The 19938-nt window shown below is 38.2% G+C and overlaps 1 protein-coding gene across 3 annotated transcripts in view; it reads left to right on the top strand.

Moving 5' to 3' along the window:
* Positions 1 to 441: 441 nt before the first annotated feature.
* The window catches only part of LOC132059641 (uncharacterized), a 41642-nt gene continuing 22145 nt past the window's right edge, over positions 442 to 19938 (top strand). Inside the window, exons 1-6 of one of the 3 annotated variants that reach the window (XM_059452323.1) lie at positions 442 to 1086; positions 2374 to 2612; positions 6441 to 6597; positions 9814 to 9891; positions 10231 to 10305; positions 10415 to 10534. In XM_059452323.1, the coding sequence (XP_059308306.1) occupies positions 766 to 1086; positions 2374 to 2612; positions 6441 to 6597; positions 9814 to 9891; positions 10231 to 10305; positions 10415 to 10534 (990 nt within the window). In that variant the 5' untranslated portion in view covers positions 442 to 765. Of the gene's footprint in view, positions 1087 to 2373; positions 2613 to 6440; positions 6598 to 7256; positions 7279 to 9813; positions 9892 to 10230; positions 10306 to 10414; positions 10535 to 19938 lie in introns of those variants that run through there. The other 2 variants (XM_059452322.1, XM_059452324.1) reach the window with 2 other exon arrangements.

Raw genomic sequence — 19938 nt, 5'->3', positions numbered from 1 at the left:
CGTTATACAAAGTGTGATTAAGTTTAAGATTTGACAATTAAAAATAAAAAAATAGATTTTATGTATCTATTTTGCCTATAACACCAAAATATTGTATTAAAATATTAATACTGTTATGGGTGTATAATAGTCATTTGCTATAGTAGCCAAAAACATTTCGGACCTAAAGGGATTTGACTGTACCCTAATATCGAAGACTGGATTAAGAGCCTGTTTGGATGAGCTTAAAAAAATCAGCTTATTAGCTCTTTTTTAAAATTTAAAGTCAAACGCCTAATTATTTTTTTGAAACATTTTAAGATGACAAAATAACTTATGTTCGACAAGTACCTAAACACTCACAAAAAAACCGTTATCAAGAACTTATAAAATTTAAGCCAAATGTGCTCCAATTCGGTTCTAATTTTTCGATTTCTCCGCACCGCTACTGGGAGCAATATTACGTTACATTACAAATAGCTATGTTCTTCAAAACGGTACTATGAAGCGTTGCTTATCTTGGTAGGCCCGTCTTTTGTATTTTATTTTATTAAAAAATATGGTAATTTAATTAGATTAATAAGAAACTTTTTTGTTTTGGGTTCTTTTATTTTTGATATAATATAAATATATAGATTCTTAATAGCCATGAAACTATGAAAAAGTCAACTAGGTTTTGTTAGAATCTTTATGTAATTAAGTTCTTGATTCTGTTGGCTATCATTATTCTCTATCTTCTTCGAGGATTCTTATTCATCAGTATACGGTTAATTGGAGTAGAAGAAAATGAGGCAGCGCTCTAAAGTTTCCACACAATCTAATCCATCATCTATTAAACACGAGAACAGCAATTCGGATGATACTAAGAATGTGAGGGTTTTGGTAGCTAAGAGGTCAGAGTATGTGATATTGGCGTTGTTTGTGGTAGCGGCATATGGGAGTTGGTATGTGTATCAACATCAGTATCTCAATCTGCCTAAGCCACTTGGGGCTGAACAGGTTGGTAAGAGGGGTTTCTCCGAGCATGAAGCCATCAAACATGTTCAAGCATTGACTCAATTCGGTCCACATCCCGTTGGTTCTGATGCACTCAATCATGCCTTGCAGGTATGCTGTCTTTAAACCGAAAAGTTGCTGTTTATTCCACATTGTATGTGTAACTAGTTCTTTTCTTTAGTTTATGAGATAATGGTAAAAAACACACCTTAAGTATCGCCTTTTTCTTTAATTGTTCACCTTTAATGAGGTGTGTTTGACAAACTAGTTGGTTGATAGTTCAGGTAGGAAAGGTGAATAATTGATAGTTGAGGTGCGTTTTGCAAACTAGTTGGTGATAGTTTAAACTCTCACACCTGATAGTTCAGGTAGGAAACTCAAAAAGAGGTGATACTTGAGATTTGTTTTTGACCCTTAACTCTTAGTTTATTAAAGATTTAATACCTCAAAGCCCCTCTAAACTATCCACATTATGTTAGTTTAGTACTTAGATTATGGCGTGTTGTTGTTACCCTGAACTATAACATTTTCTATCTAAAACCCCTGCAGTGTCAAGTGGCGATGATAGTGCCCCTCTCTTTTTGTAGTGTGTGAGAGCTAGAAAATAGGCCAAAAAGCATCTAGATGGCATGGCATGTTACATTCATTTTTTAAGAAATAGTTTTTTTTTTTTTTTTTTTTAAATGCAATGTGCTCCTCAGCAAAAAGTACAAGGGCAATTTTAGCCCTTTTTTCGTTCTTCTTATTTTACCTTTTTCTTTTACTCTCTTTTTAACAAATCCCTGCTGCCCCACAACCATGCAGTTGTAATTATACCATGTAATTACCAGCAATTCCCAAACCCTTTGAGAATTGAAGACTGTAATTACTCCTCCTCAATTATTCCCAATTAGATGCGGACCAAGTAATTTACCAAAGCTGTGTAATTACACTCAGTTACACCCAAATCCAATTACAAGGTGGCTTTTCAAACAAGCCCTTAGTGTTAATTGTTATAGAAGAAAATGAAGGTTCATTTAAACTTTGTCTGCTGTTAGACAAAAGAAAAAGAGGAGGTGGGTCCAAACATTTATCCCTTTACATTCCTAGACTGCTTGGCGTTGGTGTAACTGCATCATAACTACACATTTAGCATGTCTACAAAGTTATATGAGGGTTCTCTTTGAAATGCTAACATTTCTAGGTAATCAAAAATTATAATTCCGGTGAAAGCTAGTAGCATAAAGCAAAATCCTAACTAGTGTTACCATTGATCATCACTAATACTTGTGGCATAGACTCACCTAAATGATTTTGTATTCATTTTTATGGTTGTGAGTGAATCTTAAGTTTTATAGCTATTGCTTAAGTTGCTAATTTTCTTTGCTCTATCTCTTTTTTTTTTTCCTTCTGATGCAGTACGTCTTGCAAGCCATCGAAACTATTAAAGAAACAGCTCATTGGGAAGTTGATGTAGAATCAGATCTTTTTCATGCTAAATCTGGTGCTAATCTTATGGTTGGTGGACTTTTCAAGGGGAAAACTCTTGTTTATTCAGATCTGAATCACATTGTACTAAGGATCTCACCAAAATATGCACCTGAAGCAACAGAAAATGCTATTCTTGTATCTTCCCACATTGATACCGTGTTTTCCGCGTACGTTTCTCTTAAAATATCCTTTTCACTGAATTTCATACATTAGGGTAGAAGGTTAGTAGATAGTATCGTTTATCCTTTCATATTAGTAGTCGCACTATCGCGATATAAGTTCTTGTGCTTTGATTTTTGTTACTATCCGTTATTTTCTGTACTTTGATTATCTTATTTTATCTGTGATAGCTACTGCCTCTTTGCAAACTGCTTCATCATGGCTTAGTCGCTTTTGTTATTTTCATTTCCATATCGCTTTGAATTTCTTGGCCTTATCTGACCTCTTTTTATGCTTTCTATTGAGCCGAGGGTCTTTCGGAAACAACCGTCCTACCTTGGTAGGAGTAATAGATCAGGAGATGCTCTAATCTAGATTTGGCAAGTTGGCTTTCAAAAGTACACCTGGAGCTTCAAGATACATTCTTTAGTTGGTAAAACTGGTCTTCTCCAGTTACTGCACTTTGGCTATCACAACAATTCCTCAAATAAGGTTTTAAAAATGCACAGTGACATTGGGATGTGAACATCCTGAATTTTGATTTTGTCTTCTGATATTTCTTTGGTAAATGTGTTTGCTGGAACATTGTGGCTTCTTTGAGAATGACCTTAGCCAGTTGTAAGAACTCAGAGATGGTTACATATTCTTCCAGGATATTGACTTGCAAACCCTTTGTCTTATATCATGTTCAAATCTTCTTATAAGTTTCCTTTGCCCCTTTGGTTTTGATGGCAAAATAAGCCCACAGAATCATAGTATTCAGGGTCCTTTGTCTAAGTAGGCTTAATTCCATGGACCAATCAAATTGCTTTCTTCCTTAACCTCAAACTGATGCATTATGTGTAAGAAACGTGATGACACTTGTTTGTTTTTATATTGGCTTTTTTGTGAGAATTTCTGGCCGAGGCTGTTTGTGTAGGATTTTTGTCAGGCAATTTTTTCAATTTGCCTTGCCAAATTCCTGCGACACAAATATTATTTAGTCAAGCAGAAAGCGCAAGCTGACAAGGAGACAAGTTAGGAAGGATTTAGATTTATGAATTGAAGTCCAAGCACAGATAAGATGTTACACTAGTTGACTCCCACAAGACTTCCTTTTTGATAAGTTTTTTTTTGATCATGAATGACGTGACGCTTCTACCCCTCCCAGGAGCTTCCCCATTTGCTCCTTTGGTGACTCAAACCCACAACCTTCGGGTTGGAGGTGGAGTGTGCTTACCATCTGAGCAACCCCCCTTGATAAATTAATAAAGGTAATTGATTAATGAAAACTTATTACCAAGCTGGTACTAAGTCAGTACAAAAAGAAAGTTGGATAGAATTCCTTCATAGCTGCTAGGGTACCTTAAATTCCAGTACTGCATTGATGTTAGAACTGAATTACCATTATCCCAAATTCTCAGATTCTGAATATATCTGGAAAGCTAAGTTACACGGACTCGGGTACGGGTGTCCGATACGGGTACGGATTCGAGTGTCGGATTCGGCAAAATCTAAATTTAAGATTCGGGGGTGCGTATCCGGTTATGGATACGGGTGCAGGGATTCGGCTAAGAAAATTCAAAATTATATAAAAAATAGAGCTATAAAGATATTACAAATTTTGAGAGATATTCTTATGAAAAACTTACATGTATATGAAATAAAAGCACTATAATATTGAAGGTATGTCATTTTCCTTATCTTAAATCTGTTTTATTTTTAATTTTGAGAAATCAAAATCTCAAAATTTCCCCCCAAATTTGTCGACGTACTCCGGTCAAAGTATCCGTATGTGATTGACCGTATCCGGAACGTTTGCCGTTCCGGCACCCGCACCAGTCCGTATCCGGGACGGGGACGGCACCCAAAATGGCGAGTCCGTGTAACTTAGCTGGAAAGGCTAGCTGACAGAGAATCTGATGAACAGAAAGGTTATTTACAGCTAGCGCTTTATGTGCAAGGATTCGGGGGAAAATGTCGACCATCTAATCATACGTCTTTAGATGGTTTGAGATTTTTTGGGTGATGCTAGGTATGTGAAAGAGGTCATGTTCAGCTGGTACTGTGGCAGAAAGAGAAGATGCAGGACGTGGAAACTTGCGCCGCTATCATTTATGTGGGTCATCTGGAGAGAGAAATATGAAAGTTTTCTAGGGTGTTGAGATGAAATTTGTACAACTGAGGAGTAGCATCTTATCCCTTGTTTCTTTTTAGTGCACCCATGAGGTTTTTTCCGTATAGAAGATTTGAGTTTCGTTCGTATAAAACCATATCTCTTGGTAGGTTTTCTAGTTTTTGTTATATTTCTTGTATAGGGACGATCTTTTTCGTCCAAACATCAATAGAATTTTATTACTTAATCACCCATTTTTACAGTGAAATATTACTCCCTCCGTCCCAATTTAAGTGTCTTACTTTCCTTTTTAGTCTGTCCCAAAAAGAGTTTCTCTTTCTATATTTAGTAAGTTTTGGCAAGTTTAAGACCACAAGATTTAAAGGACTATATACATCTTTACTTTAAGGCCACAAGATTCAAAAGTCTTCCTTTATTTCTTAAACTCCATGCCTAGTCAAACTAAGACACCTAAGTTGGGATGGAGGGAGTACTATTTTTTCAGTACAAGATGTGTGGGGTCTTTTTTATGTCTCTTTCACGATCTTCCATTGACTAGTCTTCAACAAGATTGAGAGCTCAATCTCTCATGGATATAAACTTTTTCTTCGGCTTTTGGAAGTAACTTGTCCTCCCTTTGTTCTTGGGGGTAGCTTATCCTCTTTTCTCTGTTCTTCTTTCTTCATTAATTTCCCTTTCTAATTTAGAAAAGGAGTGTGCTTCAAACCTAGCATATGGTATACCATCCTGGGATTCTAGAGAAATCAGCTTCAACAGGTAGTTCATTGGCCTTCACACGTATTTCTTTCATTTCATTTTTGTTACTAATGTGACGAACAGATTCTCTCCAATGTGGCGGTTGACTCTGGGGCAACTGATCATATGAACTAATTCCGTTCTTCTCTTCATATAATATTGGACTTGCTCAAGCTATAAAAAATAACTAGAGCCGATAGTTCAGTTATTATTATAGCTGGACAAGGAGACTTACAACTGGGGAAGTCTTTGATATTTAAGAATGTCCTTGATGTCCCAAAATTATTTGCAAATATCATTTCTATAGAAACTCACCAAAGATTTCAAATGCCAAGTCTTGCGTCAAAAATATATCTGAATTCAATCTACAAAATCTTGAATATATTCTACGATATTGTGTAACGATTAGGGGTTTGTTTTGTATTAGTAAGATTCTTGCAAATAAGGTACTTACCTGATGCATAAGTTAACAGCTCCAACACAAGAAACTACTTTGTATTGAGTTTATAATCAAGAAAAGTAGTTTCCTCTCCTCTCATTTCTTTCTTCTTCTCACATTTCTCAAGAGTCCAGAATAACAATCAGCAGAGAGTTGGCTCTATTTGCATACATTTATGGTTTGGTTTTTCTTGCTGTCTTATATTTTCTTCTTGCACTATTTTTCAGAGGATAACGTATGCCAGGTTGGTTCAAAATCCTTTATCTGCAGCAACTGTGTATGCCTTTGCTGTTTGACCTCTTAACTGTTTGTGAATGGGTGCAGCATATTGTTTTACAAGATTTTTCTTGCTTTCTCTATGATGTCAAACACATGACAACACACCCATTTTCTCTATTATCTGTTTTATCTAAAACTGTTATTGACAGTTTAAAATAACCTGTTGTTTTAATCTAATGATTCAATATATATCTGCTTTCACGTGCATGAAAAGTTAAAGTGGTACTTGCTAATATTGGCCTATCATATTGGCTTATTTTCCTTCAGTGAAGGGGCTGGAGACTGCAGTTCATGTGTAGCTGTTATGTTGGAGCTTGCTCGAGGAGTGTCTCAATGGGCTCATGGGTTCAAAAATGCTGTAATTTTTCTGTTTAACACAGGAGAGGAGGAGGGCTTAAATGGTGCTCACAGCTTTATAACTCAGGTTTTTTTCCCTTTAAGACTTTATCTCGAGATTTTTGTTCCAGTATCAACTTATCAATTTTTTTAAATTCTTGAATCAGTTTATTTTCTTGTCCATTTTTACTGGAGTAACCAACTTCAGTCACTGCTAATATTATGAGTTCTGTGCAGTATTTGCATGGAATCAGTAAGCAAACTAAAACTAAAGTTTTCCATTAATAATCTCTTTTCATAAATAAAGTTTCCCATGAATGGTAAGGTGCATAACTTAGACAATGCTCAAGTGAGCATGTTAAGTGGAAAAAGTACCATCAATTTCTGTGCATAATTTTACGGGATGGATATATAGGATTCATGTAGCCGAACTCCATTTTCAATATGGGTGTAATCGATTGTTTGATTTATAGAGGATGGATAAGCTAACTAAAACTAAAGTTCTCGCCCATAGCTTTAGGATTTTAGATATTACCGGGGACATCATAATTTCAGGACAAAGACTTATATAAGCCTTCCACATGCTACGAAATCGTGGTCAATACATGCATTTGGGTACAACCTAGTTCGTACTGTGAATGTTTTGCTCTCTAAAGATGTATACTCTGACACAGTAATATCCTTTTGGTAGGAAGAGATGTCTGGGGTCCTTTAGTATGCTGCTGATTGAACACCATGTCATACACCAGATTGAATAATCTGATAATTGGTACTCAGATTTGTCTCTGTATTTTAATACACTGTATAAACATTGGTAATTAATTACGATAATCTCCGTGCTATTGTTAGCTTTGGGTAGCATCCTGCATTAGTCCTTGAAATAACTAAGATGCCCTTCCGTATAAAGACTAATTTGAGTTAGTTTTGAACCTCAATTTAATTAAAGGTGATTGGGCATTTATTAATTACATTTAGGGATAATTTAAGGGACCTCCTTCCACGGTTGGTTTCTAACACTAACCTCCCCAGTGGTATGATATTACAATTACCTCCCTTATTTTGATTTTTTGTAACAATTCTTTAACCCTATTTATCCTTAATATAAAATAAGCAGAATCAAAGGGGTCTTTGTGTAATTAGCATCTTCATCATCATTAACAAACTATGGCCGGAAAATTAATTCGTTATAATTTTCTTTACATTTTTACTTGCTTCATCTTCTTTGCTACTGTCTATCACCATTTTCTTCAAAATGACTTTTCTGTTGTTTCCGATAACTTTCGTCCGACCATTACGGTGGACTTTTCTGGTGTACGATTCTCTCACCACCGACAACGGTGTTGTTTTATTCGTCAAAGAGTTGAAAAAACGCTGAGGCATTAACAAAGAGCCCTCAGAATTCACCTGTATTTTCGGGATGGCCGAAACCTAGCAGAGGTTTTTTTTAAAGTTGGATCGGGTTTGAGTCGGGTCGGGAGGGGTAAAAAATAATGGGCCGATAGATTTTTTAAAGGGAAAAATGTAATTTTTAATCTTAAAAATCAGGTAAATAATTTTTAATTCAGTAATATCTGTTATCGAACAGGACAAATATGCACCATTTGTGTAATGGCGAGGGTATATATGCCCCACTTTTTTAACGAGGGTATATTTGCTCTAAATCGCAAATTTGAGGGGTATATTTTCCCCTTTTCCCGTAAAGCAATATTAATTTGGGAAAATTTTCTCATTGAGGTCAAAACCTTAACTTGCATCGGTTCGAATTAGCTTCACCCTTCACGAACCGCTTTCCATCCTCCAAATCCACCACATGAGTCCGATCTATTCAAAAGAGTACTCCACGAGGTTAGACGAATTCATTGATGACAATTCCATATTCTAAAACTAGGTCAAAGTCAAAGTCAACACGGAGCCTGTGGTCAAACCCCAAAATAAATTTTGTTTCCGAGTTACCGACGAGTCTAAGTCTACAGTTAGATGTCTAGTTTGAGTCCGTTTTGATGTTCAAATCATCAAATCACATGATTCTAAACCTAGGTCAAATTCCCGCAATTTCACTTCATTAATCTGTGTTTTTCGTGTAGTGATCCATGAGAATTAATGATATATATCAAAATAGGTGTTTAGGACACTCGCTCAGTGTTTATAGACGAAAATCCCTTCTTAAATTGCTTCAACCTGAGCTCCAAAAATCCAAAAATGATGAAATAAACTAAATCCCGATTTCCATCCCTTTTATATCTGTACAGGCCCTTAATCACGTTTGCGAGAGGCCTCACGCAATTGCAGATCAGTGCATCGCCTACTCACTGTGTTCGCAGGCACTGCTTCGCCTTTGCAGAAGCCAGTTGACCGAGGTCAACACCATTCTCACCCTTCGCAGTCACAGCTCCATCCGTCGTGTTCATGATTCATGTCTGGCCAGCACCTCTCTATCGCGAGACATGCTCCTTGATTGCGGTGCTCCTGATATCAGGAAAAAAAAGATCTGCAGTGTACAAATGCGAATGTTTCTTGCCTAAAACTCACTCCAGCCCCTAGGGTCCCAATCTGAACCATACCAAAAAGTCCTAAAACATTATTTGGATGGGAAGTCTCAAATCAAGGAACGGGGTACAAATATTCAAAATGAGGGGTTGGGTTGTTACACTTCCAAACCCTAACTCCTAGTAGAAAAGGACGAGGATGATGCCGTGCAACTCAGTTAAGACATTTAATATTATACTTTATTCTCCTTTTTTTTGATAAGGTAAATAATTTTATTAACACTTGGGGAAAACCCCGTATAAAAGCTTGTATACCAAAAAGAAGAGAACCTACACCAAAATATGATTCTCAACAGAAGAGATCCAGTCCTCTATACAACACTTTATTCTTGTTAGTTTTTGAACTCTATAGGTGCTTCTTAATCTTTATCATGATGGTGAACAACTCGAGTTTATTCTATCTGATGTGGAACCTATGAATTGGTGGAGTTCTTTTCATTTTTCTACAAGTTCTTTATTGGTATATAATTGTTATATTAAGTATTACTTGCACAATTATAATTTCATTCCCTATTCTGCTTGTATCCACTTTCTCAAAATTTTAGTCTTCTTGTCTGCTCCATTCCATGTCATGTCTGACATGACACTGGTGTCCATGTCTACCCTACTTAAGATATATATATGCATTTTGACTGAATGGCTATTTTAAGCTCTCGCAAGCGATGTAAGTATAAATAGCAGAAATTAACTGCTAAACCTTAACATTTAAAATCGAATTATGAATTCTGTTAACTTGCATAGTTATTTCATTGATGCAGCACTCTTGGAGTGATACTGTAACAATGGCTATTGACTTGGAGGCCATGGGTGTTGGAGGGAAGTCCGGAATATTTCAGGTTTGTATCTACCCTGTTACAGTCCTTTTTGATCTCATTTTTCATATGGTTACTAAACAGTTGGTGTATGAATATGTCTATGAGATAAAACAAGCTGCTGCTTTGCTTTATGTTTTCTCCAAATTTTTTGTGATGAGCTAATTTTGATTAGAGTTGCATTTATATGCTTCTCCTTTTTCCAATGAATATGTCCTAACTTATTTATGATCACAGGGAGGTCTTTTAGATGCTTCCTCTTTTCAAAAATGTTTTTCCTCAATTAATTGACATATCAAAAGTTCCGTTTCTCTTTATCTTTGATTCTTATTTTTGGATCACTTATTATTCTTTAATTAATAGGCTGGTCCCGAGCCATGGGCAATTGAAAATTATGCCTTGGCAGCAAAATATCCATCTGGCCAAATAGTTGCACAGGTCAGTTTGCATTATTCAAAGAGAAATATATTTCCTGAAATCCATTCATGTTAGTAAACCCTCTGGGTTGAGGTTCTGAACTTACATTTCACTCTCTTTAGTGCTGCAGGATATATTTAAATCAGGGGCAATAAAATCTGCTACTGATTTCCAAGTGTACCAAGAGCTTGCTGGTCTTTCAGGTCTGGACATTGCTTATGCTGATAATACTGCTGTATACCACACAAAGGTATTCAATATGCCTCCCAATGAACTAGTGCAAATATAAACTATTATACTACCTTAATGCAATTTGATAATTCTACTTACAGCATACTAAGAAAGGCAAAGTTTTGCAATTTGCAAACTTATCATCGCATTTGTCCATAATTTATGAATAATTTGTGTCTTATTTGGAATTTTTAGCATGTTTGAGTAAGTCTGGGACCTTAAAAAAAAATCGTCTGTAATGTTGTTGCATCAATAATTGTGCAATGATCTGTAGCAGTTGAGGGCTATATTACTCGGACTCTTCAAAAATATCGACGGGTGCGTGTCGGATCCTCTAAAAGTAGTGTATTTTTGGAGGATTCGACATGGGTACGGCAGCATTTCTGGAGAGTCCGAGCAACTTAGGTTGAGGGGCCCATGTTTCATGTGGAAGTTGTGTTTGAGCATATTGTGTATCCAATCATGTCAGCACAACATAGTAGCTCATTCTGTGGCTGATGCTAGTTATCCCTGTGACTTTCTCCTGACCTAGGAGTACTAAGAGTTTCAAGCATCATAATGTATGGAAGTACTTGATAAGACATACTGTATGCAAGTTTCAGGTTATCAGGCGAGTCCAGTGTTACTTAAAGTGATCGATCTGTCACTTAAAGTGACGAGGCAATGCAAAACGGTGGGTCCTTGCTCTGTATGGGTGAAACGAAGCAACTTCACACAATAAGGCGCAAAGCGATTCCAGCAAGAAGCCGTCCCTTCTGTGAGTTTGATTTAATGGGTGAAAAAGGAGGATAGAAATATAGAATAGGGCCTTTTGCTAATTGAGTATTAGAATTCCTCTCGAGGTATGTGTCAGTTAAAGCTGATTATCAGTATTGTTGCTAAAATAGTTGCAGATAAATGACTATGGCTAATTGATTGAAACTCTTAACTCTTAATTGAGTATTAGAATTCCTCTCGAGATATCAGAGCTTGTAATGTAAATGGCTATTGAGGTTAAATGATGGGAAAGAAGCTCCCTGGAAAGGAGTGGTTGATGTAAAATATTGGAGAGAAGGTTTCTGGGCACCTAAAGCAGTTAAGACTCCGTATGAAATAGTTGTTTGGACAGCATGGGTCCAATCCAATATGATCAAATCGGGAGAGCAGTTTGGAGCTGATTTTGAGGGGTGTAAGAAAGAAGCTTATGGCTTGCTCATGAAGCTAGACCCAGTGTTATCAAAAGCGAAAAGCGCAAAAAAGCTCTATGGTCAGCCTGGGGCTTTAAGTGCAAAGCGCAAATAAAGCGTGGGCTTTAATGAAAAAAGGCGCAATGGTGCAAAAATACAAATCTATATATGTTTAGTTCCAAGACTAATAATAATAAGCATGAATAACAAATACAAGGACAAAGGATTTGTAAAAACATTGCGATAAAGTGAAATATGAATTATCTAGTGTCACCCCTTCAAGAGGCTCATTGGCAAGGAAAAGTATGTCTTAGAGCCTTGATGATGACACTGAAGCGCACATAAAGCGAGGCGAAGCGCTCAACATGTTTTGAGCCTTTCTTCAGGGCTAAGCGCGCCTTTGACAAGAAGAGAAAAGGAGCTGAGGCAAGGGGATAATCTTGAGGCCACAAATACAAACAGTGCAGTACCAAAAGAAGTAAGGAACTTGATTTTTGATGTGAATTTCAAGGATGGAGAAACATGGGCCAGTGGGAGAAAGCTAACTCTTAGACATCAATGAGAGTTAAAATTCTCTCTTGGAATGTAAGGGGGTTAAATAGGATCAGAAAAAGAGACCTTGTTAGAAATTTAATTCAACAATGGGGGGCTTATGTATATGTACTAGTAGAGACAAAGATAGATGGGCCAGTTGATAACATTTTGCAAAGCATATGGAGTAATAGATGGGTGGGTGAAATTCATAAGGAGGCAATTGGGACTACTAGTGAAATTTTAATTCTTTGGGATAAGAGAGTCTGGAGAGGTGAATTGGTGGGGAGTGGAACTCAATGTATCACTGGAAAATTTTCTGGACTCAATGATGATTTTAGCTGGCACCTCAGTGCAGTATATGCAGATTGCAATAGAGAGATCAGACGTGTGCTATGGGAAGAATTGATAGACATTAGAAGTTCCTTCAATGGGCCATGGATTGTTTGTGGGGATTTTAATGTCATCGGGTATCCTTCAGAGAGAACAAACTGCAACAGAATTTTGTTTTTGAAAATGCAACATTGGTTTGTATTGACTAGATCAGTGCACAGGTTGCACTGAAACCATATTTACAGCAAAAGTGAGAAAGCTGATCCAAAACTCTGAAAATCTAACAAGAGCCTAGGATTTCAATTACGGATTCAGTCTCCTCAAGGTAAATCTGTTTGCACCAAAAACAAAAAAGTTTGACGCAATTCAGCTTGATCTTTTGTACATCACTACTACTGTCTTCAAAGCACCTTGTATTTCTCTCTTTCCATATTGTCCACCAAATGCAAGGTGGGACAATCCTCCATCTATCTCTGTCTGAGGCTCCTATTCCTGCCTCCTCCCAAATATGAAGTAGATTAGTAATCCTATTTGGCATTACCCAGACAATGCCCCTAAGATTCACAAAGATCCTCCAAAGCTGCATTGTGATCCTACAATGTAAAAATAGATGGCTGATTGTCTCACCCTCTTCACCACACAAGTAACATCTGGAACAAAGAGAGAATTTTCTCTAAAAGTACTGCTTCCCTTGCCAATAACCATGTGAAACATGCAACTTTGAATGGTACCTTCACTTTCCAAATGGGCTTCCAAGGCCAAAGTTGCACCTTCTGGTTACTCTGGTTCAAAAATTTGTATGCTGTGCTCACTTTGTAAATGCCTTTGCTGTCTTCTTTCCACCACAATTTATCTGCTCCTTCTTGTGTGCCTTTAAACTCTTCTAGTAGCCTAAAAAACTCTGTCAATGTGTTGATTTCCCAGTCATTGAAGTTTCTCCTGAACTGAAGGTTCCATCCATGATTGTCCCATATCTCAGCTACTTTTTTGTGTTGGTTCACTGCCAGCCCATGAATGACAGGAAATAATTCCTTTAGACTAGTGTTTCCCAACCATTTGTCCTCCCAAAAAGAAGTCTTGTGACCATTACTCACCTTAATGGTGGAATGGTTCCACAAGAAAGGCCAAAGAGCTCTGATGGATCTCCACAAACTGACACCATAAGGAGTGTGCACCTCCTTGGTCATCCACTTGTTTTCTTCCCCATATTTTGCTTTGATCATTCTTCCCCAGTATGGTTGAGGTGTATGTGAGTACCTCCATAACCATTTAAGTCTTAAAGCTTTGCTCTGCTACCTAGTCCTCCCTGCTTCTTCCCCAATAGAACATTATCCCACTTGACTAAATGGAAAACCCTTTTATCTCGATCACCCTTCCAGAGAAAGTCCCTCCTGATCTTGTCTAGTCTTTCAATAACTTCAACAGGGATGGGAAAAACAGACATCATATAGGTAGGGAGTGCATCCAGAACTGAATTTATAAGTGTGACTCTGTCCCCTAGAGATATATATTGTGACTTCCACCTGGATAGCTTCTTCTCACATTTTTCAGTCACAGGGTTCCAGATATTCAAGGACTTTGATTTGGCTCCTAAAGGCATACCCAAGAAAGTAGTTGGCAGTTCCCCTACTTCTTCACCTAGAATCCTGGTCAATTCCTCTGTATTATTCACACCATTAATTGGATATATGTGACTCTTTCTCCAATTAATGTGTAACCCAGAAATCCCTTCAAACAATACCAGAATTACTCTCAAAATCTTCAGTTGCTCTTCATTAGCATCACAAAAGATTAGGGTGTTATCTGCATACTGTATATGAGTGATTTCCATGTTGGCATTTACATTTGCACTTGTGGCAACCTCAAAACCTTTGATCCAGTCATTTGTTCTTGCCACTTTGATCATGTTATTCAAGCCCTCCATGACCAGTATAAACAAAAAAGGAGACAAAGGATCCCCCTGTCTCAACCCTCTATGTGCAGGGAAAAATCCTTCAGGAGAGTCTTGTATAAGGCTCTTCACAAATCTTCTCTTGTCCCCATTGTTCAGCCCCCTTACATTCCAAAGATCTACCTCCCCAAAGATCTTTGATAATCTCTTTAACCTCCCCTTCCAATTTAGATTCTTGCAAACATATGATATCAGCATACCAGTCTTGTATAAGGCTCTTCACAAATCTTCTCTTGTCCCCATTGTTCAGCCCCCTTACATTCCATGACACCAGTTTTAACTTCATTTAGATCGGCTTCCTCCTTCCCCCCTACCTCTTTTCCCATCACTCTTGTACTTTACATCAAAAGAAATAAGTCCCTTGAGCACCTGAGTCCCCTTGAATTTAGTCCTCTTTGACATAGACATTGCCTCCTATTTTTTGGCCTGCCTACTGCTGTCTATTTGCGTCAGTAGTTCCAGTGCTTCCTCCTCATGCCCCTTGAAATCAGCCCCAAAAATTTTCCCCAGTTTAATCATGTTTTGCTTCACCCATGTAGTATTCATCTCCTCATTATGCAACATTAAACTCATGTCTTGTTGAATAGGTTCTGCATCTTCTAATACCCATTCTTCAATTTCTGAATTAACTTGCCTAATCACTGTGGCAAGTTGATCTTTTTGTGCTTGCTTCTCTATCTCAGAATTGTCTGCAATAAGGTTCACCACCATGTTCTCAATAGTTTTCTTCATCTGCAAGTCTTCTACGCCTATGTCTGAGTCTTTTCCCCCATAGCTTTCTGTTTCTTCATGAATTGAAATAGCTTCAAGTGTCGGTGCTACTGGTTCTGAAGAAGTCGACTGGGAAATCGTAGTTTCTACAGATAAAGGATCAAACTTGTTTTCAGTCTGCAGCCCATTAATGTCATTAAAAATAACATGTGCTGCACCATCAAGCCCAGACCATTTATTATTTTTGGGCCTAGTTCTGTGTTGGCCCAAATAATAATAAGAAGAGTGTAAAGGAAAGGCCATCTCCCTGTCACGTGGCCCCAGACCCTTATTTAAAAATATTCCAGCTGTATCTGCACACCCCATGTGATCCCACTGTGTATCAGCAGTGATAGGCCTGCCCTTCTGTCCTTTTTCTGAATTGGACTTTGCTTTTAACTGCTGGTCCGAGTCCTTCTTCAGACCACTGGTTTCTTCGATGGGCTTGTCAGATTCCGACAACCTCTTTCTGTTCGCTGGCGAAGCAATTTCAAATCGAACACTCTGCTCCACCCATATCGGAATATAGAATTTGATGCCATCTCTTTCTATAGTAACTTCACTAGGGCAATACCGACCGTCACCTGAAATTTGAATTCTCGCCCACTTCATATGATTTTTCAGATCAGTCTCTTCTTCAGTAGAGACCCATCCACCGCAGCTATTCCCAATTTCAGTGAAAACCGTCTGGGACCATAGTTGGAGAGGTACCCCAAGTGCTCTGATCCATGTGGTTTTTGCGACTTGATTCGATGGTGCGCATCCAGCTGTTGGATTCCACTACTGGAGCTTCAATTTAGTCTTCTTCCACCTCCATTCTTTCTGAATGACTTGTTCAGCCATGTTCCTATTGGGGAACTCAAATAGGAACATATTGTTGGCCATCTCGTGGATATTTATCCCAAAAACCGCTTTCCATGTAACCACAACCCACCTCCTGATGTCCGATAGAGTGGGAACCTCTGTTTCTCCTTCAGTAAAAGACCCGACGATGCATCTCTTAAAGATTCCGGTGTCCCTAACCCCAGGAGACTCTGAGATACATATTTCTCCTTTGGTGGAAGTAACTGTCGATTCTCGAAGAGTATTAGAATGCCGTTTACTCTCCCTTACTGCTTTGACATAAGGGCATTCTTTTTTGGTGAATCTGGGTGGTTCTGCAATCTTCAGTTGGTTGGGGCATTGAATGAACTTTTCTATCTTCAATGCTATCTCTGTCCAACTTGCATTTAAAGCCAGTTCTGGGATTATAATGATTGATCTTTCCATTCCATGCAGCAAGAGAATGCTCATATATCTTCCATGCTCATTTGCTTTCCTCGTACAAAAGATTTCAGATAATTTCTTCTTGGATTTCCACCTTCTGATCACATTTTTGCCGTCCTTGGAGCCTTCTTTTAGAATAGAGCATACCCATCTCAGACCCGTTATACTCATAGTTGATCTTCTCATCATGTTACGACTTCTTTCAACCCATTCAAACCAGGTGTCTCTGCCAACTGACCATCTGGTGATGTCAAAGGATTTGAAGCCTGCATTGAAATAAATCCTATTTTCCTCCATTGGACAAAGAAAGATCTGACCGTAGAATAAGAAAGAAAAGGAATGAAACTATCACAGAAGGTGTTAGCTCAGGGAAGGCAAAGGAAAGAAAGGGCTATTTCCGGCTGAAAAGCTGCCGGGAAAGGGGTGTTCCTCCTTCCTAGGAAGTAGGAAAGAGAAACGTCTTGGGGAATGTGCCTGGGAGCATTATGATTTATCAATTCCTGTTTTCCTCAAACTGCAACAGAATAAATGGTGATATGGTAGAGTTTTCTGCTTGTATTGAGAATCTTGAACTGGTTGATCCTCCTTTATTTGGAGGATCTTACACTTGGAGAAGGGGGGAAAATCATAGGAGTGCTTCCAGGATTGACAGATTCCTTCATTGTGCACAATGGGAGGAGGAATTTACTCACATTAAACAGAGCCTTCTGCCTAAGTTAGGATCGGATCATAATCCTATTCTGATGGGTTGTGGTAATTGGGAGCTAAAGAAATCTTATTTTAAATTTGAGGCTTGGTGGTTGGAAGTTGAGGGCTTCAAAGACAAGGTGAATGAATGGTGGAGTTCTTTCATTGTTATGGGTAGACCTGGACATGTTTTAGCTGAGAAGCTGAAACTACTAAAGGCAAAGCTGAAGGAGTGGAGCAAGAACAATAGGGGAAATTGGAAGCAAAGGAAGGAGGACATTCTCAACCAGATTTCTAGCTGGGAAACTATTCAAGATCAGAGAATTCTCACTGATGATGAATTGCTTCAAAAGGCACATTTGGCTATGGAATTTGAGGAAGTGGCAAAAAATGAAGAGATAGCATGGAAGCAAAGATCCAGGATACAATGGTTGAAATATGGTGATAAGAACACCAATTTTTTTTCACAGAATTGCTACGGCTTACAAAAGATTTAATTCCATGGATCATCTAGACGTGGATGTGGTTAATGTCACTGACCCTGAGGAGATTAAGGAGGCTGCTCAGAATTTTTATCAAGAATTATATAAGGAGATTGAATCTTGGAGACCTGATTAGCAGCTTCATGAAACTTCAGTGATCTCTAGTGAAGAATAGATATGGTCACAAAGACAATTTGAGGAGGAGGAAATTCTGGAGTGTATCAATTTATGTGCTATGGAGAGGGCTCCTGGACGAGATGGTTTTCCTGTGTTGTTTTTTCTTTCTTTCTGGGAAATGTTGAAGGAAGATATCATAAGCACTGTCCAGACTTTTGAAAAAAGCTTTAATGCTACCTTCATAGCTTTGATCCCTAAGAAAATAGGTGTTGCTGATCTGAAGGACTACAGGCCAATAAGTTTGGTAGGTGGAGTCTACAAAATTATTGCAAAGCTACTAGCAGAAAGGTTGAAGAAAGTGGTGAGTAGCTGATCAACAAACATCAGATGGCTTTTATAAAAGGGAGACAAATTATGGATGCTGCACTCATAGCTAGTGAATGTATTGATTCAAGAATGAAGGGACTGGAACCTGGTGTTATGTGCAAACTTGATATTCAGAAAGCCTATGATCATGTAAATTGGAAATTCTTATTAAACAGTCTCAGGCAGATGGGGTTTGGTAGCAAATGGCTGAACTGGATTGAGTTTTGTATTAAAACTGTCAGGTTTTCTGCTCTTGTAAATGGAGAACCTGTGGGGGTTTTTCCATCTGAGAGGGGTTTGAGACAGGGTGACCCTCTCTCTCCTTTCCTTTTTATTCTGGCAATGGAAGGATTTGATAGCATGATGAGAATTGCAATACATAATAGATGGATCAGGGGATTTCAAATTGGTGGTAGAGCTGGGGAGGAAATGGAGATCTGTCACTTATTGTATGCTGATGACACTGTTATTTTTTGTGAACTAAAGGCGGAACAGATCTGCTATATCAGATTGATGTTGATGGTTTTTGAAGCTGTAGCAGGTTTGAGGGTCAATTGGGCGAAAAGCAGTCTATTCCTTGTCAAAGAAGTCCCTCATATTCAAGATCTGGCAAGCATATTAAGGTGCAGCTACAACTTACCTAGGTATGCCACTGGGTAACAAGCATAAGGCACTGGAGATCTGGGATGGTATAGTGGAGAAAACTGAGAAGAAGCTTGCAAGGTGGAAAGCACAATATTTGTCACTTGGGGGAAGATTAACCTTGATTAACTCTTTGCTAGATTCTCTCCCTACATATGTGATGTCCTTATTTCCTCTTCCTTCAACAGTAGTGAAAAAATTAGACAAGCTAAGGAGAAAATTTCTATGGCAAGGTTGCAAAGAAGGAAAGGGTTACAGTTTGGTGGAATGGGATAAAGTAATACTTAGCAAAGCAAGGGGTGGATTGGGAATCAGAAATCTAAGACTACAAAACAATAGTCTTATGATGAAGTGGCTATGGAGATATAATGGAGAGGAAAATGCCCTATGGAAGGAAGTGATCATGGCTAAATTTGGTGAACTTAGTCCTTGGTGTACAAAAACAGTCATTGAATCCTTTGGGGTTGGAGTGTGGGGAACTATCAGGGCTTTGTGGCCATTGATGGAAGCAAATCTGAAAGTTAAGGTGGGTAATGGGGTCAAGATTAAATTCTGGAAAGAAGGATGGATTGACCAAACTCCTCTAATGGAATCATTCCCAGATCTGTTCATTATTTGTAATAATCCCAAATTGGGACCTTTCTTTTAGAAGGCTGCTAAATGATTGGGAAGTGGAGAGGGTGGCATCATTACTTGGAAAACTAGGAGGCTCCAGCGGTATCACAACAGAACCTGATAAGATTATATGGAAGGGAAGCATAGCAAGGATGGTTGTTTCACAGTCAACAGTGCATACAAGATAGAGATGCAAGGTGGAGCTGGAAGCCCACAATATCAATGGAATTCATCTGGAAAACCTCGGTACCTACCAAGGTGAAATGTTTCACATGGTTAGTGGTAAAGAGAGCCTGTCTTACTCAAGAAGTTTTACAAAAGAAAGGGATGCAGTTAGTACCCAGATGTTTTCTCTGCAACAAAACAGGGGAAACTAACAAACATCTGTTTCTTCATTGTGAGTTCACTGCCTATCTTTGGGAAATCTTTCTCAAACATTCTAATACAAGATGGATCATACCAGAGTACACTTCAGATCTGTTCAGTTGCTGGATGAGAAGGGGAGGGAGCAAAAGTC

The sequence above is a fragment of the Lycium ferocissimum genome, chromosome 6, assembly GCF_029784015.1.
Source record: "Lycium ferocissimum isolate CSIRO_LF1 chromosome 6, AGI_CSIRO_Lferr_CH_V1, whole genome shotgun sequence".
Taxonomy (NCBI): domain Eukaryota; kingdom Viridiplantae; phylum Streptophyta; class Magnoliopsida; order Solanales; family Solanaceae; genus Lycium; species Lycium ferocissimum.
Note: the sequence above shows the minus strand (reverse complement) of the source record. Positions and strands in the feature narration are given on the sequence as shown.